This window comes from Schistocerca cancellata, chromosome 6, assembly GCF_023864275.1.
Source record: "Schistocerca cancellata isolate TAMUIC-IGC-003103 chromosome 6, iqSchCanc2.1, whole genome shotgun sequence".
Taxonomy (NCBI): Eukaryota; Metazoa; Arthropoda; class Insecta; order Orthoptera; family Acrididae; genus Schistocerca; species Schistocerca cancellata.
The window spans coordinates 45,205,908-45,232,964 of NC_064631.1; the positions used below are offsets into that span (position 1 = coordinate 45,205,908).

The window sequence follows — 27,057 nt, forward strand, 5'->3', positions numbered from 1 at the left end:
TGTTTCGAAACAGCGTATCGAAACATTACATTGTACTGTTTCATTTGTTTCGAAACAGTTACGTGTTTCAGTTTGCCCATCTCTAGTACTGAAGCTAAACCTATTCCCGCAGCGACATCTGCTCCACAACACGACAAGCAGTACGCACGCCGCACTGAAGCGGTGGCGCCTCCGTTGTCGCCCTGCTGCACCGCGTCCGACGCGCCACCTAGCAGCGCGCGCGGCTACTCGGCGCTCGGCAGCGCGCCGCGCGGCAGCCGGTGGAACCGCGTGCCGGCGGCAGGCGGGCGGCGCGCGGCCGAGTTTAGCCGGGCGGGCGGTCGGCACTCGGCGCCATCGCCAGTGCGGGGCGCGCGCCGTTGGCATGGCCAGCTGATCCGCGGGTGCCGCGAGTGCGAGCCGAGCGACCGACCGACTCTGTCACCGCCACGAATATGGGCAGCCATACGTGCTGGCAACGGTGATACCTCTAGCGCTGCCGCCCGATCTCCCTCTTCAGTTGGCCCGTTTTTCTTTTTTTTTTTTCCTGGGAACGGAAGGTCGTACGGAAGAAGACCTAGCGTCCGCAGCAGTCGTCCACGAGCGGTAGGAACTAAAGTAACGGAATGCAACAGGCGAACCAGGTGGGCAGCGCCGCCGCCGGCCAGGGGGCGGCCGCGCCGGGGGCGGCGCCGGCGGCGGCGGCTGTGAACGCGTCTCCCGCGTCGACGGGCGCCACCGGCACCGCCACCACGACCAAGACCATGGTGAACGGCGGCCGCTTCGACTTCGACGACGGCGGGACGTACTGCGGCGGCTGGGAGGACGGCAAGGCGCACGGCCACGGCGTCTGCACCGGCCCCAAGGGGCAGGGCGCCTACGCCGGCTCGTGGCACTACGGCTTCGAGGTGTCCGGCGTGTACACCTGGCCCAGGTAACGCCCCGCCCCGCCCACCCCAATGTGTTGTGTGGCTGCGCCTGTGCCTGTGTGCGTGTGCTGTGTCTGCCGGGCCGCCGGCTGCCGACCCTCCTACCTTCAACCTGTTGCGGGACGCCAGCCGGCGCCCCCGAGCTGCAGCTCGCGAGGAGTTCCGGTTGATTGATTGTCGTGTGACGGACCACTTGTGCAGGCAGGCGGCATTGTTGAAGGACGTCCTCGGAGGAGAAAAACTGGCGCAGCACCACCTGCTGGCAGTCCAGTTTGTGTTGCACCCCACTACCGTCTCATCGGAAACACCAGACGCTCGAATCCCACAAAGTGTTCGCACGGGGAATGTAGGAAGGTGGTCGACATCAGTTTGGCACCGTGCTCTATGCGGAGTGATTTTGAACGACGCGGACAAACCTCTAGACCCGATCGTTCAGGCAATAATGATCAAATAAACTCCAATGATGATATGCGTCCTTTTCCTGCAATAGGCCATCTTATTTATTCGGTGTATCGGGCTGTACTGTACGTCACGGCGTCGGTCTTTGCCAGATAGGGCGTCCTCTTTGCTAGAGAGGGCATCCTCATCTAACAGCCACGGTTACTGTGTCCAAAAAGACAGAGAGTGTATCCTCCGGTACAGGAAGATGCATATCGCCAGTCAGGTGCCGTAAGAGGCGACCATCTCTCAGAGCTTAAAGAAGGTCTTGAGGAACATGGCCACCTCTGGTATGGACCTTCACCGTACCCTCCACCGGAATGTACTGCATCACACGAATAAAATGGTCTCTCGCACGGGAACGACACAGTTGTAGATCTATGCACATTAGACGTTTATTCCTCGTCGTCTCAGAGATCATACTCCGTAGTTTGTCTCCAGTGGTCAAAACATTGCTCGACACCCCTTTCTCAGCATTTTCAATTACCTGCTCTGGTTTGTTCGTCGATCAACTGCTGGAATAGTTATTTTTTTCCCGCTTGAAAGCTGCAATACAAGATACATGCTGCACGCCATCGCGGTTCAGATCTCACTTGAATTGTGCTGCATTCGGCTTGTTCTGTAACTTTAAGAACTCATTCGACATGAGAACTGGCCAGATTATTTAAGCAAATCTCACAAGCTATTCCCAACGCTTTCGTTGCCGAGATAAAAGTAGAGCAGCATTTCCAAAGAAACCGATTTTAATATTCATTAAACAATAACAGAAGCAGCAACAGCTGCCGAGGATATTACTGCATGTCAAAGTAAGGCAAAGATGCTACGGCACATGCAACATCTCTGTCGCACGTGCAAACCATACATAATGAGAGCAGTGGTTTTAGTTACACGAGTGCTGTTGTAGTTGTTCCCTTTAAATGACGCATTCAAAGATCACTAGGCTCGGAATTCATGGAATGGGACGACTCCACTAGCTAGCTGCCATAGCACGAGGAACATATGATGAAGTTAATGTGAGAACACAGAACGCAGAACTGTTCCCCGGTTAACTGTCGAATACAGTGATGGTTGTTAGCGACAATAACAGGTAGAGCAGTGTCGAATCGACAAGACTTTCACCAGTATCGTGGATAAGGTCGACTGCTCTGATCCGACTGAAAAGTTCACCGTTTTCTAGGACCTCCTACATTACTTCTTCTTGAGAATTTATAATTCATGGCTTATTTCGATATGCTTTCAATATCTGTTCGTGTTGTACTTTGGGTCATTTTTCTTAGGAGATACGTTTCAAGAGAATGTATGCTCAGGCATGAAGACATTCTCAGGGAACATCGAGATTATGTGATAATTCGTATACGATCGACGTATGGCAACTACAGCGGATGAAAGTGGAGGGAAACACAGTGCAGCAATTTCGCAGGCATTCTTTTAACTTGGGGAATTTTTTCCGATTGAATTAATGACTTAGATACAAGTGCGCAGCTGACGATTCTCAGCAGTCTGCACGCATAACAAGTATAATTAGGAGTCACCGATCACTGTCTTCACAGCTGACCGTTGATAGGATGAAGCCTCAGTCGACGAGGGTAACAACAATTCCTTTCGCCGAGCGCCGGCCCACAGAGCAGAGCGCGGGAAGGTGGCCGCGTTATAGGCAAGGCGGCTACAATACTATAGGGCCAGCAGACGGAACGGCGCAGCGATTAAAATAAATATTCGCGGTACAAGAGGAATACCGCGCCCAGAAATAGGTCTGCGCCGGTGGCTCGCCCGCTTGTCGTATAAATAAACGCAGGCGCCGCGGGCAGCGCTTGCGATACAGCCAGCCTACTACCTGTCTCCTAGCAACGCCACTCTCCCAGCAAAGGCTGACTCACCTAATATTTTCCGAGCTACAGGTGCCATCCAGGTGACGTTCCGACTGAAAGGAAAGGACTGTGCAACTTCGATTTGTCGAGACGTTTATACTGCTTACGGAAGACGAAAACCGAATTCCATAGCTCTCGATTTTCGCTCTTACGTCAACAAATATCGTTTCTCCGATCGTCAGTTGTTTTACATAAACGGTGTTAATCAGATATTCTGCTTTTTCCAGTACGAGAAAATGAGGTAGCCAGTACCTTTGTAAAAATTTTAATAAACGGGCAGTACGAATTCCTTATCGATGCCGTGAGGTCTTTACGCCAAGCGCCGGGAAACTGTTCAGGAAAAGAAGTATAATAATTCTCTCGACACCAATAAATAAGTGCAAAACTGTTTAATTATTACCAGCTGTCAACGATGCCCATACACGAGGTCAAGGAAGGGGGAGGAGGGATGGGGTGGCGCGAGGGGGGCGGGGTGTGTGGCGCTGCACCGCCTAGCTCTCAGGGAAAGGAAAGAATATAGTGTAGTCACGTGTTTCTCTTTCAAGAAAATGATTTAAAAGTCGGTCTTAAGCAAATTTTTAACAGGCTTAGAACTGGAAGTTGTTTATGGCTACTTACAAGTCAGCATTCCTCTTCCAAAATATTAAAAGCACTCGATACCCCCTGTTCTACCTCACCCCCTATCGTATGGGTGTCGTTGCCGCCTGTACCACACGATTTGTGGAAAAAGTGCGAGGTGATAACTGGTCGAACACCATCACTTTCCAACGTTTTGGAGACTCGGTATATCTAGCAAACTTGTTCACAAGTAAAGACACATTCCTAATTCTGTGCATAATTATCGAATGTTTTGGTACCAGGCAACGTTTGTGTGCCACTAAAAGCGACACCGGGTACAGCAATTTATAAATTAGTTTGCTTCACAACATACTGGGTTGTCGCCAAGCACTCCGATGTTACTAATTTTTTAAGTGAATATGTCACTATTCGTGTATCTCCTTCCATCTCATAAAGAAACTATGTGCTCCCCGCTGATTAAGTAAAACAAATTAATAACTTCGTGGTCAGTTCAGTGTTTGTCCTCTTCTTTCACTCAGTCCAATTCACCAAGAGTCTAAAACCCAACTAGCAAAGCGACAACACAATGCGATGGAGCGTTTACATGGTGTTCAAAATGGCTCAGAGCACTATGGGACTTAACATCTGTGGTCATCAGTCCCCTAGAACTTAGAAATACTTAAACCTAACTAACCTAAGGACAGCACACACATCGATGCCCGAGGCAGGATTCGAACCTGCGACCGTAGCGGTCACGCGGTTCCAGACTGAAGCGCGTAGAACCGCACGGCCACACCTGCCGGCTTTACATGGTGTCACAAATCGGCTGCGGAAGATGAAGTCCTGTACCCAAAACCGCATTTCCATAATTAATATGCGCGTGTTTACTCAACCACCCAGAAACGTGACTGGGAAATCGATTTAAAGAAAACCGGATTTGGGAACCCATGTAGACGTAGTGTGTTTGTATCGATGTCCGGGTGTGTGCATATGTATGCATGCCTACGTGCGAGTGCGTGCATGCAAGCGCACGCGCGCGCTTTTGTTTGTGTTTGTGTGTGTGTGTGTGTGTGTGTGTGTGTGTGTGTGTGTGCGTGCTTGCGTTTGTGTGTGCATGTGCCTGCTTCCCTTCAGTGAGACAATCAAAATGAATTGTGCGTATGGTCACGGTGTCTCACTGTACACACCAACGGAACACTGATGTGTTATTTTTCGATTTCCACTGATTATTACTAGTGATGTCTGAGAGGCTGCAGATATTTGTCAAGCGCTTCTCTCTTTTCGTGGCATCATCCCGTAACTGCATGTTAATCCGGATTTGCCATGTTGGTGGTAGAATGTGGCAGGAAGTTCTTCCTGTCACCCACACACGTTATACCCAGAAACACAAATAATCGTCCTGAAATCTCTGTATTTAATACCCTGTTGAGAAAAACATATTCTCTTATTTTTAAGAGGCCTGTCAATGACTCTCTTAAGTCGCAATGTAAACTGTGGTAAGCAGTCTTTCACTTGAGGTACTGAGAACCCAAAAATGTGTTTCGTTTTAGATTAAGAAGTAGGCGCCCATGCACATTTTAATATCGGTTTATACTTGCTGATTAGTTCAAAAAATGGTTCAAATGGCTCTGAGCACTATGGGACTTAACTTCTAAGGTTATCAGTCCCCTAGAACTTAGAACTACTTAAACCTAACTAACCTAAGGACAGCACACACATCCATGCCCGAGGCAGGATTCGAACCTGCGACCGTAGCGGCCGCGCGGTTCCAGACTGTAGCGCCTTTAACCGCTTGGCCAGCTGATTAGTTCATTTGCTTGCTTAGTTCATTCGTAATTTTTATTGTCAGTAGGAACATGCCTGGGGAAGTAATGTCAACATGGTTCAGTTGGCGTATGCATTGCTCATTACGCTTGCTTTTACGAATTATTTATACTTAAAGGCTTGCCTAATACAATATCTAATTTCTCGATTTCTACTGCTCCTAACGGCGTTGTTATACAAGTCAACGGTATGTCTACGTAAAACATATGTGAAATAAATAGAATCAAGTTTTCTGGTCTGTCTATCAATTTTTTGGTCACAATAGGGTTTTCAAATGATTCAACATAGCTGTCACAATGTATTTTGCACTAATCCGAAATGCTTAATTTTGTTGTGCTCTATAAAATTTGGTATTCACAGTGTAGCGAACTCATGTGAGCACAGAGTTGGAATTTATTCCTCTTGCGTTGTACTCCGTGGCCATCACAGTGTAGACAGGCGAGAAACGAGATACGAGGTTCAGTGGCCGTCAGTGTCAGACAACCGCATTTCGACATCCGGGTACTGACAAGGGAACCTCCCCATCGCACACCCCTCAGATTTAGTTATAAGTTGGCACAGCGATAGGCCTTGAAAAACTGAACACAGATCAATCGAGAAAACAGGAAGAACTTGTGTGGAACTATGAAAAAATAACCAAAATATACAAACTGAGTAGTCCATGTGCAACGTGTGCAACATCAAGGAACGTGGGAGCATACGAGCGCCATGGTCCCGTGGTTAGCGTGAGCAGTTGCGGAACGAAAGGTCCATGGTTCAAGTCTTCTCTCGAGTGAAAAGTTCAATTTTTTATTTTCAGGCACTTATCAAAGTTCAGGCACTCACACATAATCAACTTCGCTCTCCAAAATTCCAGGACATGTTCAGATTTGCCTGGACATATGCAGGATTTGACGGTCTACACACGGAAACATTTGAAAACGTAGAAAACATATGTTTTGACAGAGCACAGGGGAAACTGTGAAACTGTTGCATTCATTTGTTGCAGTTTGTGTGACAAACTCTTAAGTTTTCATCACTTTTGTGGGAGTGATTATCACATTCACAAGAAAACCTAAATCGGGCAAGGTAGAAGAATCTTTTTACCCATTCGCCAAGTCTGCAAGTTAGGTGGGTCGACAACATATTCCTATCATGTGACGCAGATGCCGTCACCAGTGTCGTACAGAATATATCAGACGTGTTTTCCTGTGGAGGAATCGGTTGACCTATGACCTTGCGATCAAATGCTTTCGGTTCCTATTGGAGAGGCACGTCCTTTCATCTACTAATCGCACGGTTTTGCGGTGCGGTCGCAAAACACAGACACTAAACTTATTACAGTGAACAGAGACGTCAATGAATGAACGGACAGATCGCGACTTTGCGAAAATAAAGAAAGTAAAATTTTCACTCGAGGGAAGACTCGAACCACGGTCCTCTCGTTCTACAGCTGCTCACTCTAACCACGGGACCACGGCGCTCTACAGCTCACAATGTTCTTGATGTTGCTTATCTTACCCATGGACTACTCAGTTTGTATATTTTGCTTATTTTTTTCATAGTTCCATACAACTTCTTCCTGTTTTCTCGATAGATCTGTGTACAGTTTTTCAAGGCCCATCCACTGTGCCAACTTATAACTAAATCTGAGGGGGGTGCGATGGGGAGGTTCCCTTGTGAGAGATCGGTGCCCCCCACTTTCACAGGCGATGGCGGCGGGCAGTGTGATACGTTCCACGAAGCGATGGCCGCGCGCTGGGCACGTGTGCGCACCCGAGTCTGTTTACGTGCCCTGACCTGCACCCCGGCTGCTCCAGGTGAATCGGCCAGGGCGGCCAACTAGCGAACCCCGGGAGCAGCAGCGGCGCACACGCCGTCTATATCTACTTCTGTATCGGCAATATGCTCCTGCACAGTGCATGGCAGAGGGTACCTCTACCACTGTTATCGAATATCTGCCCTTTCCCCTTCACGTTTTGAGCGTCAGAAGAATGACTATTATTAGTTTCTCCGTGTTCTGATGGTCCTATTGTTCCGGAACTGTACTCAATCAATGAAAAGCCATTACAACCAGACCTTTTTCAAGTCGCCCTCCAATTGCGATTGTTAACGCATAATATGATGGCTATAGACGTATTTTTTTTTTTTTTTACATTAGATGAGACTAAAACCGAAGCATACATACGTGCAGTATAAGTGCAAAAATAATATAAAATCTACGTTGTGCTCTTCAGAAGCAACGTCAAATGATAAAAAAAATAAAGGTCAGGTCGATTTAAAAAGTTATGTGGCGAATGATATCGTAAGAAAAATGGGCAGTCATTATTACGAAAATTGTACAGTTCTGTACATTAAAAGTATTAGCGTGCTTTATCTTTAAAATGAGTTATTTCCTGAAGTGTTAGAATTTTCAAACTATGCGCTTTATCAATTAAAAAATCTACAAACACTTTTCTAGATCTAGTAAAAATCTGAAACATGTGCAGTGGACTGTGCGTCCATGCAGAGTGTTAAGTGACGTCTTCCAGCGTGAGCGGGCGAAATAAAATGTCTTGGACGCAACGTGCCCTGTTTACAAGAGCATGTTTACAACCGCTAGGTACAACTATGAACTTATGGAGATCTTGAAAGAAAGTTCTGAATAACGGCCGGCAAATGTCCAAACAATGTATTGCTCCCTGGGCGACTTTTCCTTGAATTTTTTCAGATGGTTGTAAATTTGTATTTCTTCATATATGTCCATTAAAAGTCCCTACTTCATTGCTCCGTATGACTATCTTGTATGAGATGAGCTACGAGGACTAATTTATGTAATTACTAATGTTATGTAATTATGTAATGTTAAATTTTTACAGTATCAAAAAAAAAAAAAAACCTTCAGCCTTTTTGTTGGTACAGCATGCAATTTCAGACTTCTACCACGTCAAAATATAACTCATTTAGAGCGAAAGCATGCTAATACTTTTAATGTATCAATCTTCACAGTTTTTTTTAAACATGACATGCCCATTTCTCTGGCGATATCATTGTGCACATAATCTTCTAAATCCACTCGACTTTCACTTTTTTATCATTTAACGTTGCTTCCCAACAGCAAAAAGTAAATCATATATTTTTTTCTGTACCTATACTTTTCATATGTAAGCTTCGTTTTTCATTTCCTGTTACGTAAAGCCGGCCGGAGTGGCCTAGCGGTTCTAGGCGCTACAGTCTGGAACTGCGCGACCGCTACGGTCGCAGGTTCGAATCCTGCGTCGGGCATGGATGTGTGTGATGTCCTTAGGTTAGTTAGGTTTAAGTAGTTCTAAGTTCTAGAGGACTGATGACCTCAGCAGTCAAGTCCCATAGTGCTCAGAGCCATTTTGGTATGTAAAATATTTATACTTCCATCATACTACGAACCAACGGAAAAATGCCTCTATCGGAGCACAAAAAATGCGAACATATTCCTGTTTCTTTAAAAGATCTGACCGAAAAGTGGTATACCAGCTGTCTCATTTTGCCTTCGTCAGCGCCTTTAAAAATTTTCCCAAATACTGTGCCATGCGAACATATTCGTGCTCTGTTTTACATCCAGCTTACCTCAAACTCCCACAAGCTCCCAAAACTGTAACTCGCTCGCACCTAATTTCCATCGCTCTAAGTCACCCATACCTATCTACTCACCGCTGTCCTTTTTCACTCATCCATTCGGTCCCACACTTTCTCATTATCTCTTTGTGTGTCTCTGTCATTGTCTCTTGTGTCGCAGCCACAGTCCCCTTCGCTCTGTCCGACTACTACAGTCTCCTGTTACAGGGTGTTTCAAAAATAACCGGTATATTTGAAACGGCAATAAAAACTAAACGAGCAGCGATAGAAATACACCGTTTGTTGCAATATGCTTGGGACAACAGTACATTTTCAGGCAGACAAACTTTCGAAATTACAGTAGTTACAATTTTCAACAACAGATGGCGCTGCGGTCTGGGAAACTCTATAGTACGATATTTTCCACATATCCACCATGCGTAGCAATAATATGGCGTAGTCTCTGAATGAAATTACCCGAAACCTTTGACAACGTGTCTGGCGGAATGGCTTCACATGCAGATGAGATGTACTGCTTCAGCTGTTCAATTGTTTCTGGATTCTGGCGGTACACCTGGTCTTTCAAATGTCCCCACAGAAAGAAGTCACAGGGGTTCATGTCTGGCGAATAGGGAGGCCAATCCACGCCGCCTCCTGTATGTTTCGGATAGCCCAAAGCAATCACACGATCGTCGAAATATTCATTCAGGAAATAAAAGACGTCGGCCGTGCGATGTGGCCGGGCACCATCTTGCATAAACCACGAAGTGTTCGCAGTGTCGTCTAAGGCAGTTTGTACCGCCACAAATTCACGAAGAATGTCCGGATAGCGCGATGCAGTAATCGTTTCGGATCTGAAAAATGGGCCAATGATTCCTTTGGAAGAAATGTCGGCCCAGACCAGTACTTTTTTAGGATGTAGGGACGATGGGACTGCAACATGGGGCTTTTCGGTTCCCCATATGCGACAGTTCTGTTTATTGACGAAGCCGTCCAGGTAAAAATAAGCTTCGTCAGTAAACCAAATGCTGCCCACATGCATATCGCCGTCATCAATCCTGTGCACTATATCGTTAGCGAATGTCTCTCGTGCAGCAATGGTAGCGGCGCTGAGGGGTTGCCGCGTTTGAATTTTGTACGGATAGAGGTGTAAACTCTGGCGCATGTGACGATACGTGGACGTTGGCGTCATTTGGACTGCAGCTGCAACACGGCGAACGGAAACCCGAGGCCGCTGTCGGATCACCTGCTGCACTAGCTGCGCGTTGCCCTCTGTGGTTGCCGTACGCGGTCGCCCTACCTTTCCAGCACGTTCATCCGTCACGTTCCCAGTCCGTTGAAATGTTTCAAACAGATCCTTTATTGTATCGCTTTTCGGTCCTTTGGTTACATTAAACCTCCGTTGAAAACTTCGTCTTGTTGCAACAACACTGTGTTCTAGGCGGTGAAATTCCAACACCAGAAAAATCCTCTGTTCTAAGGAATAAACCATGTTGTCTACAGCACACTTGCACGTTGTGAACAGCACACGCTTACAGCAGAAAGACGACGTACAGAATGGCACACCCACAGACTGCGTTGTCTTCTATATCTTTCACATCACTTGCAGCGCCATCTGTTGTTGAAAATTGTAACTACTGTAATTTCGAAAGTTTGTCCGCCTGAAAATGTACTGTTGTCCCAAGCATATTGCAACAAACGGTGTATTTCTATCGCTGCTCGTTTAGTTTTTATTGCCATTTCAAATATACCGGTCATTTTTGAAACACCCTGTACTATCACTGTCTCCCTCTTGCTCTCTCTTACTGCTAATGTCTCACTGATTCCTTCCTCCTGCTGCTGTCTTTTCTCTCTTACTCGTTGTCATTGCCGTATACTCTCATTATCACTGGCTCTCACCCATTTCCATTTTCCCTATCTCCTTACTCCCTCCCCCCCCCCCCCCCCCAGGCACTTTCTCTGTCTCCTTCACTCTCTTCCTGGCACTGTTCTGTCATTGCCAACTATGTCCCACTGCCACTGTCTCCTTCTCTTTCTCTCACACTTCCATTGTCTCCTTCGCTCTTCCTATAACAAAACCACTGTGTACTATCTTCCACTACTTATTGCTTTTCGTCTCTTTGCCACTGTCGTTGTCTTCTCCTATCCCAGCACAAGAAAGTGAGAATATGTTCACATACCAAAATTTTTGGTAAAACTTAAACATACTGAGGAACATAGAATGTGGCAGTTGGTACCCACCTCTTCAGTCAGACTCTTTTAAATAAAGAGGAACACACTGGCAGTTTTTGTGCACCGACATGAGCATTTTTCCACTGGTTCTCCTCTTTTCCCCCTGCTGCAGCTGGACATACGGTCAGTAAAATTTAGATAGTTAATTTATGTGGAACTGAAATAACGCAAAACTATTTTTACACTCGAGACCGTATTTTACGCGAACAAATTTGAATGTGCTTCGGTACTACAACATGGCGTTCGCAGATGATGTTTTTGCCCCACATCGGATTTTACGTGCATATTTTACGTGTACCAGTAGGGTAACGTTGAATCTCTGTATCTCGGAAACGAATAAAGATATGAAGAAAATTTTCATGGTCACCCAAGATCAGAAATATATCGTCTAGTGACAGCAGAAATTCACGCCGCCACTGGCGATCAGATACTCCATAAAAGAGCAAGATATGATAAATTCTGAGAGACAGCACGTAATAACTAACAAATGGCAATCAGCCATTTTACACCTTCTCTTACAAGAAACCATCTGGCACCAGCACTTCTTTCCGAAAGAAGTTCTCAGTTGTTCCGAGCTGAGAAGATCTAATCTTTCCTTATCGTTCTTACACTGAAATGCCAAAGAAATTAGTGCACCTGCCTAACATGGTGTAGGGCCCCCGCAAGCACACACAAGTGCCGCAACACGACGTGGCATGGACTCGACTAATGTCTGAAGCAGTGCTGGAGGGAACTGACACCATGAATCCTCCAAGGCTGTCCGTAAGTCCGTAAGTACAAGGGGATGGTGATCTTTTCTGAAAGGCACATTGTAAGGCATCCCGGATATACTCAATAATGTTCATGTCTGGGGAGTTTAGTGGCCAGCAGAAGGGTTTAAACTCAGAAGAGTGTTCCTGGAGCCACTCTGTAGCATTTCTGGACGTGTGGGGTGTCGCAATGTCCTGCTAGAATCGCCCAAGTCCGTCGGAATGCACAATCGACATGAATGGATGCAGGTGATCAGACAGGATGCTTACCTACGTGTCATCTGTCAGTGTCGTATCTAGACATATGAGGGGTCCCATACCACTCCAACTGCACACGCTCCACACCATTACAGAGCGTCCACCACCTTGAACAGTCCCCCGCTGACATGCAGGGTCCGTGGATTCATGCGGTTGTCTCCATACCCGTACGCGTCCATCCGCTCGATACAATCTGAAACGATATTCGTCCGACCAGGCAACATGTTTCCACTCATCAACAGTCCAATGTCGGTGTCGACGGGTCCAGGAGAGGCGTGAAGCTTGTGTCGTGCAGTCATCAAGGATACATGAGCAGGCCTTCGGCTCCGAAAGCCCGTATCGATGATGTTTCGTTGAATGGTTCGCACGAATACACTTGTTGATGGTTCAACATTGAAATCTGCAGCAGTCTGCGGAAGGGTTGGACTTCTGTCACTTGAACGACTCTTCAGCCGTCGTTGGTCCCGTTCTTGTAGGATCTTTTTCCGGCCGCAGCGATTTCGGAGATTTGATGTTTTGCCTAAATCCTGATATTCACAGTACACTCGTGAAATGGTCGCACGAGAAAATGCCCACTTCATCGCTACCTCGGAGATGCTGTCCCATCGCTTGTGCACCGACTGCAACACCATGGTCTGACTCTCTTAAATCTTGACAGCCGGCCACTGCAGCAGCGGTAACCGATCTACAACTGCCCCAGACACTCGTTGTCTTATATACGCGTTGCCGACCGCAGAACGGAATAAATCTTGATAACCTGCAGTTCTAGCAGCAGCAACCAATCTAACTGCTTCGCCAGACACTTTTTGTCGTATATAGGCGTTGCCGAGCGCAGAGCCGTATTCCACCTGTTTACATATCTCTGTATTTGACTACGCATGCCTATACGAGTTTCTTTATCGCTTCAGTGTATAACCAGAACATAATTTCAAGTGAACGGAAGAATAGTACTACCTAGCAGATATCAAATTCCGGTTATTTGGAAAATTTGACATCTAAGGAGACGCACGAAAACAGTTTTTTCTTAAATACTGTGTTGCAATTCTCAGGATTTTGTACGCATGGTGCCGATATCGTACGCCCACTGAGGCTGTGTTGTTTCATAGCACCAAAAATCTCATGCATCAGTATTTGATGTTATTTGTGAGACACCAATTTTAGATAACAGGTACTTCACTGTTTCAAAAGGAATTTCCAGCTATTTTCAATTTATTAAGTGAAATCTTCCGCTATCTGTATTATACACAGAGGTGACAAAAGTCATGGGAAAAGCGATATAACACATACAGATGGCGGTAGTACCGCATACTGTAGGTATAATAGAGGAATCCAATGGCAGAGCTGTCATTTGTAGTCATGTCATTCGTGTGAAAAGGTTTCCGGCGTGATTTTGGCCGAACGAGGGGAATTAACAGACTGAATGGTAGTTCGAGCTAGATGCAGGCGACATTCCATTTCGGAAATTGCTGGGAATTCAATATTTCGCGATCCACACAGTTTCGAGAGTGTGCCGAGAATACCACATTTTGTGCATTAGCTCTAACCACGGACAATGCAGTGGGCGGACGGCCTTTATTTAACGATCGAGTGCTGTGGCGTTTGCGCAGAGTTGTCAATGCTAACAGACAAGCAACACTGTGTGAAATAACGACAGAAATCGATGTGGGACGTGCGGCGAACGCACCTCGTTAGGACATTGCAGCGAGATTTGGCGTTAATGAACTACAGCAGCAGACGCCTGACGAGAATACCTCTGCTAACAGCACTGCATTACGTTCAGCGCCTCTCCTAGACTGGTGACCGTATCGTATGGACACTAGACGACTGGAAAACCGCGGCCTGGTCAGATGAGTCGCGATTTCAGTTGGTGAGAGCTGATGGCAGTGTTTGAGTGTGGCGCAGACCCCACGAAGCGCCGTCCGTTGTGGCCGAGCGGTTCTAGGCGCTTCAGTCTGCAACCGCGCGACCGCTACGGTCGCAGGTTCGAATCCTGCCTCGGGCGTGGATGTGTGCGATGTCCTTAGGTTGGTTAGGTATAAGTAGTTCCAAGTTCTAGGGGACTGATGACATCAGATGCAAAGTCCCATAGTGCTCAGTGCCATTTGAACCATTTGAACACCACGAAGCCATGGACCCAAGTTGTAAACAAAGCATTGAGTATGCTGGTGGTGGCTCTGTAATGGTGCTGGCTATGTTTATATGCAATAGACTGGGTCCTCTGGTTATGTTCGACTATTTGTACATCTGCAGCCACTCATCGACGTCATGTTCCCAAACAACGATGGAATTTTTACGGATGACAATGCACCACAGGATCACAATTGTCGCAGTTAGTTTTAAGAACATTCTGGACAGTTCGAGCGAATGGTTTGGCCACCTAGATCTGCCGTCATGAATCTTATCGAACATTTACGGTACACAATGGGGAGGTCAGTTCCTGCAGAAAATCCTGCACCGGTAACACTCGAGCAATTACTGACGGCTGTAGAGGCAATTTGGCTCAGTATTTCTGCAGGGGACTCCCAGCGACTTGTTGAATCCATGTCACGTCAAATTGCTGCACTAGCTCAGGAGAAATGACGTCCGGCGTGGTATTAGGACGTATCCCACGACTTCTGTCACTTCAGTGCAGTCTAGCTGATTCGTGTCGAGAGAACGTGCAGGCCAAGCAATCGGGCCACCACAACCTATCCATTGTTGCCCACTTCAGCATAATGGCCGCACAGTCTTCTTCCAGTAGAGGTTTTCTAAATTTACCAAGTACAGTTTCGTTAGAACTACATCGTCTGTCTTCCATTGATTCCCACTTAAGTTCCCCGCGCTTTTCTGTTACACTTTCGCACAGTGTCTATACTGACCGTTTCTCATCCAATCAGAATATATATAAATGACCTAGTAGATAGTGTCAGAAGTTCCATGCGGCTTTTCGCGGATGATGCTGTAGTATACAGAGAAGTTGCAGCATTAGAAAATTGTAGCGACATGCAGGAAGATCTGCAGCGGATAGGCACTTGGTGCAGGGAGTGGCAACTGACCCTTAACATAGACAAATGTAATGTATTGCGAATACATAGAAAGAAGGATCCTTTATTGTATGATTATATGATAGCGGAACAAACACTGGTAGCAGTTACTTCTGTAAAATATCTGGGAGTGTGCGTGCGGAACGATTTGAAGTGGAATGATCATATAAAATTAATTGTTGGGAAGGCGGGTACCAGGTTGAGATTCATTGGGAGAGTCCTTAGAAAATGTAGTCCATCAACAAAGGAGGTGGCTTACAAAACACTCGTTCGACCTATACTTGAGTATTGCTCATCAGTGTGGGATCCGTACCAGATCGGGTTGACGGAGGAGATAGAGAAGATCCAAAGAAGAGCGGCGCGTTTCGTCACAGGGTTATTTGGTAACCGTGATAGCGTTACGGAGATGTTTAACAAACTCAAGTGGCAGACTCTGCAAGAGAGGCGCTCTGCATCGCGGTGTAGCTTGCTCGCCAGGTTTCGAGAGGGTGCGTTTCTGGATGAGGTATCGAATATATTGCTTCCCCCTACTTATACTTCCCGAGGAGATCACGAATGTAAAATTAGAGAGATTAGAGCGCGCACGGAGGCTTTCAGACAGTCGTTCTTCCCGCGAACCATACGCGACTGGAACAGGAAAGGGAGGTAATGACAGTGGCACGTAAAGTGCCCTCCGCCACACACCGTTGGGTGGCTTGCGGAGTATAAATGTAGATGTAGATGTAGATGTAGATGAATTCGTTTGGTGCCTGCCCTCATGCCTACTCGATAAGGCCTGCAAACACTGGAACAGTATGCAATTTCCATTACTGATGAGTCGCACTTTTCCCTGAACCTTCCCTAATACCGATTTAACGCGATCATCGCATTTCGTACCGCTTCTTAATATTACCACTAAATACTGACACGATGTGACGTGCTCAAGGTGTTCACTAATAATCCTGTAATTAGGTTGTATTGAGTCCTTTCTATTCGCTTTATCTTTCTTTTATCCAGTTTCAAAGGAAGCTGCTATTCATTTCATCAATTGGAAGTTTTGTCCAAGTCTTCCTGCAATTGCTTAAGATCGTGTAACAACAGTACACTGCTGTACACAACATCGTCAGCTAGCAGTCTAATAGAGCTGCTTATCCTGTCTTATATAATACGAGAGAAGTGATTTGTGACAGATTCCTGCTTCAACTCTCCCGTAGCGTGGGTAGGGCTAATCGGAAATTTACCGCGTAGTGATAGCAGAAAATCACACCGCCACTTGTGTTCGGGTACTTGATAAACGAGCAAGAGATGATAAATTCTGAGAGACAGTACTTAATAACCAATGAAAGGCCAGCCGCTATTTTACATCCTCACTTCTTAGGAACTCTTTTGGTTAGCAGCATTCACGTTTTTCTTTTCAGGGACTTTTTGTGGATAAAATATATTTATTACTTTCCCAAAGAGATTTTCAGTTATTCCGCACTGAGTATATGCAATCTTTCCCTACCGTTCCTGTAACCAGAACATAAATGCAAGTCAGCAGAAGAATGCTACTTAGCAGTTACAAAATTTTTGTCATTAGAAAAATTTGCCATCTAAGGAGACACACGAAAATCTTTCTTTCCTCAAATACTGTACTACAATTCTCAGAATATTTTTCTCGCTTAGGGCCCATTTTGTGCGCTCATTGCGACTACCGAGGCCAGAACACACGTATTGGCCCCGACGGCAGAGGCGTTTCTGCAACGTAACCGTGTTTGGCGGCCAAAGGATGCACCACGGCCGATTCCCCTTCAGTTTGTTCGGTGAAATCTTCCGCTATCTTTATTATAAACAGAACAGTGATGTACGTCAATAGAAGAACAGCACTATATCGGCTGTAAAATTAGTTAAATAAGGAAACTTTATCTTTAAAGAAACGCTCGAAAATCCGCCCCCCCTTTTTTTTTAAAATGAAATATCGCTTTGCAAGTCCCTTGCTTTGGTCAGTCCTCTACCTCTTTCGAGCACATCATGAGTGCACCAACGGTATCGTTATTACAATCAGAGCACTAACGTAAATCACAGAAAAAGAACTATACTTTGTAAAATTCTCTAAATGAACAAACTTTGCCTTGTAAGGAAACCCCTGAATATTTTTTTATGAAAACTGTCTTATAAGTCTCTTGCTTTGGTTCGCCTATAACCTATTTAGAGCATATGATGTAGACACGTCATTTCAGTGCACCACAGTAATTAGTAAAAAAAAAAAAAGTAACAACCTAGTTGTTATCATCGTTGTGTCACATATACGAACGCGATGAGGCTGTTAAATACGGTCGAAAAGCTTTTGATCCTTAATAATACATTATTTTAGTGATAATAAGAAACGACACAGTAATCCATAAACATACTGAAACAAGCATAGTGTCCTTTTCAGTCCGTATGGCGTTACTTTGTTTCAATCAAACGCTGGTGTAATGAGGCCAATTACTGCCTCACACATTCAGTACTATTTGTACTCTTTACACGTGATTGTATAAGGGTTTCTCTAAACGGAGATAAAAGGAGCATTAACTGAGTGCGTAAATGAAAGTTAATGCAAGAGCGCTAAACTCCAGTGGAAGACTCTGCAGGAGAGACGCTCAGTAGCTCGGTACGGGCTTTTGTCAAAGTTTCGAGAACATACCTTCACCGAAGAGTCAAGCAGTATATTGCTCCCTCCTACGTATATCTCGCGAAGAGACCATGAGGATAAAATCAGAGAGATTAGAGCCCACACAGAGGCATACCGACAATCCTTCTTTCCACGAACAATACGAGACTGGAATAGAAGGGAGAACCGATAGAGGTACTGAAGGTACCCTCCGCCACACACCGTCAGGTGACTTGCGGAGTATGGATGTAGATGTAGAATTAACGTTACCGTATGATCATCGCTGATAGTTGACCGCTTGTTGTCGCTCTCTCTTCTGAAAAGCACTGCCATCACTCGTATTAATAGGTACTGTAACATATCACAAGGCTTCCTAATTTCCTTCTACACTTTTAAATCCAGCTGGCAAGTATTTCTTCCTCTAAACAACTAACATATAACTTTCCGGTTTACTTCCCTGGGTGTAGACATTCTTTTGTTTTGAAAAATTTCTACTGTACTCCCCTTTTTTTCATACTGACAGCATATAATCTTACACTTTCCATTGTTATCATTTTTTGTGATGAACTACTGTACTCTTATAAATCGGAAGTTTAGTGATTAGGCTCTGCCACTTTTGTGGGTTTCCACGTTTTAATGAGATGCACAAAGTAGCAAAGGGTCGAGGCATGGATATTTTTGCACTTTCCCAGTAACAAGCCGGCTCTCTTGCTGGTGTATTTAGGGTGAATACTTGATAATTTTAGTAGCATCTTTTTTCAGTAGAATCCATTATCTGGTCAGCTGTGTTACTAAAATTTCGTTTCGTTGTAATAGAAATACTTTGTTATTTTATCGTTAGCTCACAGCTCAGGGTCGTCTTATACAAATGAAATAATGTTCTCGCAGAGTTAATAAGAACAAGAGACTATGCATACAGAACACAGAGGGAACTTCGTTGCACTGTGGATGCGATGGAAACGCACAGATATTCGTCCCTTATTGTGACACCCAGTATATCTGTCCCCAGGTATGAGCAGCTGGGAGCAAGATTTCTTAACGTTGTACTCGTATTGCCGTTTATTGCATTTCGTAATAATTTTGCTTAAGCCACGCATGCATGTACAAATTAAAACAGTTCACAGATATATTCAAACACGCTGTTTCTTAGGATTTACGATCCAAAGGACCCCCAGCGTTGAAGATATCTCTTAGAGACATTATACAATAAAATACAGACCGCTGCTATAGTAGTTTGTGATGGATCCATTTTGACTAGAATGCCTTCTTCATACCATCTGCGAAAGTTAAATAATATTTTTTAATTTTATTATAATTTGCTTAATTGTATTTTCGGATATACAAATTTGGTACTTACGTCCAATACCGAGAGACAGCGACAACTGATGATATATGTGCGTAATCACCAAATTTATATGTCCGAAAATACAATTAACCAACATTATAAGAAAACAAAAAATGTCATGTAACTTTCGCATATGATCTGAAGATGGTAGTGCAGCCGAAATGGATCCATCACAATAAATACATATTAAGCTACTATATCAGCAATCTGGATTTTATTAAATAATGTTGTTTATTATTCGGTGCTATAGTAAAACAGTGTGTTGTCTTTGTATTGCTGTTCCATTGTAGTTTTTTGTTACATTGTTTTAGAATATTTAAAATCATTAAAATGTATGTGGTAAGGAAGCTCCACATGCTGATTTAGAATGGAATCTGGTTTTTTAGTTTCATGGGGGAATACTTCTATTTCCTCCAGAAGATCTAAGTTCTTACTGTTCGGATGAAAGTGTCAGATTGTTTCATATGTTATTAACAATGAGACGCAGGTTTAGTTCTACGTCTTGTGTTCTTGAGAATCTTCTCCTTGCTTATCCAAGATGATAAGTGTGGGTACTAGAAGATGATATTTTGTGTACTCCATACTTACTTTTATGTATTTATTTATTTGATTTTGAGTTTTCCGTTAGTGAAGTAAGAGGTGTGTCTACTTATTATACTTAGACAATGTAACTGAATCGGTTCCTTACTTTATTAAATTTCTCTGATACTGGGTTAGGATATGGGAAGCTATCATATATATTGTATTAATTTTCTGTGTTACACTTTTATTTGTTTGAAACGTTGTTATACCGAGTGGTTATAATTAAAGTGCAGCTACTCACAGAACACCACCGTGGGCTGTAACAGCCGTATGGGAGCGAAACTTGATAGATATTTCATTGCGTTAATGCGGAACCGATTTACGCTGGAAAAAGATTACTTCCAGTTTGGCCAACAAGTGCAAATTGGATGATATGCAAAATCTCGTCGAAGTCTCCAGTGCCCCTACTGAACAAAATGCGCAAGCGGCAGTTCATAGTAATATCAACATTATGCCTTTCTCACTCGTTTGACCTTTTCTGCCCACTTCACATTCCTAATACATTACATATGGAAACATTTCTATACTCATTCTTGCTTTCACATCGCTAGATTTACACCTGGTGGCCAACATTGGATGTAATTTTTTTTTCAGCCTAAATCGGTTCCATATACCGCATTAAAATATCTACATAGTTTCGCTGCCATACGCTAATTACAGATCGCACTGGACCTCTAAGTATATGTACTTTAATTACAACTACCTGGTGCTTTCCATCTATTCAATAGAGCTATATCTACCTCTGTGAATCATTGAACGACATTAAAATGTGGATTACATTTTTTCTTCTGTTATGTATACTGCACATTACTATTTTTTACATTCCGAAAACAGGAATTACAAAAAAAGGAAGCGTCGTTAGTGTTAGCACGTATCAAACTTTAAAGGTACAAACGACTGGAAGTCACTGGCTGTGAGATCCTGACCAGTAGGTCACCTAATGGGAGAATTTTCCTTTCTTTGCGAACTTTGGCACCTTTTTTTTCATGGAGTTTGGGTGCTGTAAGTTAAATGCAACTGAGAGAAATGCGTGTGGAGTATCATATTTTGTGTCTTTGATAACTGTGGGAGGAGGAAGGGACAAAAGCAGTTGGCAGCACACAGGCTGCTCCTGTCGAGTAGCACCAAACGGACAAAAGTCTTGAGTGTGCCCATCAGATGAAAGAATTGCCTTCGACGGGGTCGCCCTAAGACGCTGCAGAAAGTTCTGCTGCGTAACCACAACGCCAGAGCACGATGCTCTTGGTATTGAAATACCGGTGACGAGGCCTTCGTCCACCCCAAACGATTCAGTAATTTTACTTCTGTGTTAGGAAGCACGGCAATGCGCTTTTGTATACTCCGCTACCGAGGCCAGAACACACGTATTGGCCCTGGCGGCAGAGATGTTTCCGCAACGTAACCGTGTTTGGCAGCCAAAGGATGCACCAAGGATGATTCCTTTCCTCGTTACGCTTTTCCTTCTCACCTAATCTGCCTGAGTGCTACTTTACAAGTATTTGGAATATCACGGAAAATTGTACTTCTGCCCTGTCAAGGAGATTAATTTTCAACTCTTAGTTATTCTGTCCTCAGCACACTGAGGACAACTTTTGGTGTCTATTACTTATTAGAAACAGTAGCAACAGTAAGATACGTAGGAGCAGCCGTCTGGATCGACCAAAAGTGGAATGATCACGTAAAACTTACTGTAGGAAAAGGAGACGCCAGGCGGAGATTCCTTGGAAGAAGCTTGATGAAATGAGAAATGTAGTCCATCCACGGAAGAAGGGCTCCGACCGATTCTTACGTATTTCGCATCAGGTTGCACTAATAGAAGAAACGGAGTATATCCATAGAAGAGACCTGCTTTCCGTCATGTGATCGGTTAGTAAGCGCGAAAGCGCCACGGAGATATCAGCAAACTCCAGTGGCAGGCGTGCAAGAAAGACGTTGTGCGCCGTGCGGAGGTTTTCTTGTGAAATTCCAAGAGCGTACGTTCGAGGAGGATACCGGCGACAAACTTTGAGGCGTGCTGAAAAGTAATGCCTCCGAATTTTTATGTGAATACTCTTAAAGCTTTTTAAATGAAACTAACGTTATTAACGTCCCGCATCTGTATTCTACATGTCTACGTATTCGCAGTCATCTGCCGCTAGAGGGCTGCGAATCGTAACGTGTAGCGGGGCAGTGTGTACCATAGCTGTGTTGGTGCGTGAGAAACAGCGCGCTGTTATCGAGGTTTTGGGATTCAAAAATGGTTCAAATGGCTCTGAGCACTATGGGACTTAACATCTATGGTCATCAGTCCCCTAGAACTTAGAACTACTTAAACCTAACTAACCTAAGGACAGCACACAACACCCAGCCATCACGAGGCAGAGAAAATCCCTGACCCCGCCGGGAATCGAACCCGGGAACCCGGGCGTGGGAAGCGAGAACGCTACCGCACGACCAGGAGATGCGGGCGGTTTTCGGATTCGAAGAGTTCGCCCACACGTGGAACACACTCTCCTTCAGACAGACCGAAATATGCAACAGACCGACGCTGTGGGTTCACTGTCATATCGATCATCCTCCATACAGTCCCCCACTTGGGCCCATCCGATTTTCATATTGTTTCAAACCTTAAAAAAATATCTTCGAAGACTTCACTCGGATAGTGATGAAGCGGTGCAAGCAGAGGTGAGTTTGTGGCTCCATCAGCAAAGTCTAACATTCTACAGAGACGGTATCGACAAATGTTCTCTCGTTGGGAGAAATGTTTTCTTCGCCAAGGTGTCTATGTTGAGAAATAAATATGTAGATATAAAGTGTAAAGATGTAGAATGCTAATAACGTTTGTTTTATGGGAAAAGATTTAAGAGTTTTCACATAAAGATTCGGAGGCATTATTTTTCAGCGCGCCCTTTTACTTCCTCTTAAAAACGTCTCACAAAATGAACACTAAGGAATAGTGAAATTAGAAATGATACGGACGTTTACCAACAGCCGTAAAAAGTATTGTAAGTAGGCTGTTTAGGTTTTTATGTTGGTAACGTCACGTAGCGCTCTGTAGGAAAATCACTGGCTGTGCTGTGTGCAGTCTGTGGCTGGTTGGCATTGTTGGAATATTCGCTATTGTAGTGTTGGGCGGTTGGATGTGAACAGCGCGTAGCGTTGCGCAGTTGGAGGTGAGCCGCCATCAGTGGTGGATGTGGGGAGGGAGATGGCAGAGTTTTGAGAGTGGACGATCTGGACGTGTGTCTGCCAGAAAAACGGAATTTGTAAGACTGGATGTCATGAACTGATATATATATATTATGACTTTCGAACACTATTAAGGTAAATACATTGTTTGTTCTCCATCAAAATCTTTCATTTGCTAACTATGCCTATCAGTAGTTAGTGCCTTCAGTAGTTAGAATCTTTTATTTAGCTGGCAGTATTGGCGCACTCTGTATTGCAGTAGATTGAGTAACGAAGATTTTTGTGAGTAAGTGATTCATGAAAGGTACAGGTAATTGTTAGTCAGGGCCATTCTTTTGTAGGGATTATTGAAAGTCAGATTGCGTTGCGCTAAAAATATTGTGTGTCAGTTTAGTGATGATCAGAATAACTAAAGAGAAAACTGCTTCAGTACGTTGACTTTTGCTCAGCTGTTTGACAATCGAATAACGTAAGAGGTTTACCAGCACTGTCATTCTTAATTTTTCTAGGGGGATGTTTCAGTAGCTATGTGTAGGGATGTAAGGTAGTGAGTTGTGGCGGCTGTATTCGGTACACACGATGAGAGGGTGCCGCAGCGAACCTCTCTAGGCAGACAAGCAACGTGGACTTGCTGTCACCGAAGCTTTGAGAGGAAGCGCAAAACGGAACTGCCCGTTGGCAATTGCTCCACACCCGGACGTGCCGTTAGGATCTCTACTTCGGTTACAGGCGAGAGAGCAGTGGCACATTTTCCTGCTCTTCCTCGTCAGTAAGGCAATGGGTATGCCCCATACCTGTATGCTGACAATATGAGTGCGCATGGAACCGAGCGAGGTGGGGCATTGGTTAGACACGGGACTCGCATTCGGGAGGACGACGGTTCAATCCCGCTTCCGGCCATCCTGATTTAGGTTTTCCGTGATTTCCCTAAATCGCTCCAGGCAAATGCCGGAATGGTTCCTTTGAAAGGGCAAGGCCGACTTCCTTCCCCATCCTTCTCTAATCCGATTAGACCGATGACCTCGCTGTCTGGTCTCCTTTCCCAAAACAACCTAACCCAAGTGCACATGAAGATGACGATGATACTTCGTCGGTTAGATTCTGATCTTAAAGCTCTCACATGCAACTGTTTCATTCTGACTCCCACAGTATCTTTTCCGAAATGTGCAGTACCTACACTACTAATCAGCAATTTATACCATTTGACTTTTTGTACTGAAATGACTTTTCTGTAAATGGATTAAGAAGCAGGCTCTTTTAAGCAGCTGCCAGTTACGTTGATGAGTCAGAACTTCATGACCACTGCCGCCTGATGCCGTTGTGGGCACGTCACGTGGTAAGGGATGTATACAGTGTGTCCCAGAACGACGCCGACAAACTTAAGATATAAGTTCCTTACACCAAAACAGGAAAAAACCGTATAATAAACAAAGGCTCTAAGGCGCATACTTTAAGAGATATGAGCACTTGTTCAGTAGAAGGGATGTGTTTCACACTGGCGAAGATGAACAAGCGCTCAGAGCTGTTAAAGTATCCATTTTAGACCCATGTTTAGTAGATATTTATTTCTTGTTTTGACCAATAATTCTTGTTCCGAAAATATGGAAGCCAAATACCTTGCAGTATAAGAGATGTGCTTCATAATAGTGAAATGAACAAGTGCTCATATCTCTTAAAGCATACGTTTTAGAGCCCATGTTTACTAGACACTTTTTTTTACTTCTACATCTACATCTACATTTATACTCCGCAAGCCACCCAACGGTGTGTGGCGGAGGGCACTTTACGTGCCACTGTCATTACCTCCCTTTCCTGTTCCAGTCGCGTATGGTTCGCGGGAAGAACGACTGTCTGAAAGCCTCTGTGCGCGCTCTAATCTCTCTAATTTTACATTCGTGATCTCCTCGGGAGGTATAAGTAGGGGGAAGCAATATATTCGATACCTCATCCAGAAACGCACCCTCTCGAAACCTGGCGAGCAAGCTACACCGCGAAGCAGAGCGCCTCTCTTGCAGAGTCCGCCACTTGAGTTTGTTAAACATCTGCGTAACGCTATCACGGTTACCAAATAACCCTGTGACGAAACGCGCCGCTCTTCTTTGAATCTTCTCTATCTCCTCCGTCAACCCGATCTGGTACGGATCCCACACTGATGAGCAATACTCAAGTATAGGTCGAACGAGTGTTTTGTAAGCCACCTCCTTTGTTGATGGACTACATTTTCTAAGGACTCTCCCAATGAATCTCAACCTGGTACCCGCCTTACCAACAATTAATTTTATATGATCATTCCACTTCAAATCGTTCCGCACGCATACTCCCAGATATTTTACAGAAGTAACTGCTACCAGTGTTTGTTCCGCTATCATATAATCATACAATAAAGGATCCTTCTTTCTATGTATTCGCAATACATTACATTTGTCTATGTTAAGGGTCAGTTGCCACTCCCTGCACCAAGTGCCTATCCGCTGCAGATCTTCCTGCATTTCGCTACAATTTTCTAATGCTGTAACTTCTCTGTATACTACAGCATCATCCGCGAAAAGCCGCATGGAACTTCCGACACTATCTACTAGGTCATTTATATATATTGTGAAAAGCAATGGTCCCATAACACTCCCCTGTGGCACACCAGAGGTTACTTTAACGTCTGTAGACGTCTCTCCGTTGATAACAACTTCTGTATGAAGGACCCGTCTCTAAAGTTTGTCGGTGTCTTTTTTTGGAACGCCCAGTATATGGAGGAATCACTATAGCGATGATATCGGCAACCCACTGACACAAGCGACTTTGACAAGGGGTAGGTTGTTATGGCCCGATGCCTCGGAACGAACATCTCTGGAACGGCGAAGTTACTGCTACTGTTCTGATCATCTAAGGAAAGTGATCGAAGGACACTGAATCACGAGTGGGTGGCAACGTGATTCGAGTCGTTATAGGGCGTCGAGTTCGGAGTCTTGTGCGCTCTGTAAAGCAGGACGGACGGTTATATGAAGTCAGATCTGACGACAGGCTGCAATTCTGGTGCAAGAACAAATGTTTTGCAGTCCATATTACAGCGCACTTTGTTGAACATAAGTCTCTGCACCAGACTAACTCTACATGTTCCCAAGTTACCCCAACCACGTAGTCAGTTAACGATCCTAGTCGGTATAGGATCACAGAGACTGTACTACAGACTAATGGAAATGTGTCACGTGGTTCGATGAACTGTACTTCTTGTACCGTCATCCAGATGAACGACAAACATGCAACGCATCACGGACGCAGACCACTGGAGACGGCATTAAGCTGCAGCGGAACATCCACCTGGACATCTACAGGATCTGTAGTAGTAATTGAAGCCACAGTGACGGTCGTGGATTACGTCAACGATATTGCGGACCACCTGCATCTCTTCACGTTTGATCTCTCGCCTTAGACCAATGTCTTCTAGCAGGATAAGTATTCCTGGCCACAAGGGCAGAATAGTGCTGCTGGAGTTTGAGGAGCATGATCGTGAACTCGCGCCTCCAAATTCGACTGCTGGAACACTTATGGGACGCTTTCGGGTGCCACGTGCGTACCCACAAACCATCGTCTCGTAATTTACAGGAATTGTGTGATCTCTGCGTAGAGATATAGACGAAGGACTTTTCGAATCCATGCCATCAAGAATCGGTGCTGTGTTTCGTTCCAAACCTAGTCCGGCATGGTACTCGGCAGATCGTCATAAAGTTTTCTCTCATTGGTGTAAACGCTGATTAGGTACCGAGCACCAAGCTCCTTAGAAAGACATCAATAAGTTGATCTCTCACTGGAACTAGCACATGTGTATTCAACGGTAATCAAAAACGCATTATGGTAGTTAGGGGGACACTGAAATTCAGTTTGGAAAACTGAAGCGGAGCGCGACTTCTCATTGCGCGAAACGAATGGCTACTTGAACCAGCGTCGCG

The 27,057-nt window shown here is 44.8% G+C and overlaps 1 protein-coding gene across 2 annotated transcripts in view; it reads left to right on the forward strand.

Annotated features, from left to right (window-relative positions):
• The first annotated feature begins 317 nt into the window (after window positions 1–317).
• Window positions 318–27,057, forward strand: part of LOC126190750 (junctophilin-1) — a 960,015-nt gene continuing 933,275 nt past the window's right edge. For both annotated transcript variants that reach the window (XM_049931259.1, XM_049931258.1), the window contains exon 1: window positions 318–913. In XM_049931259.1, the coding sequence (XP_049787216.1) occupies window positions 606–913 (308 nt within the window). In that variant the 5' untranslated portion in view covers window positions 318–605. The remainder of the gene's footprint in view (window positions 914–27,057) is intronic.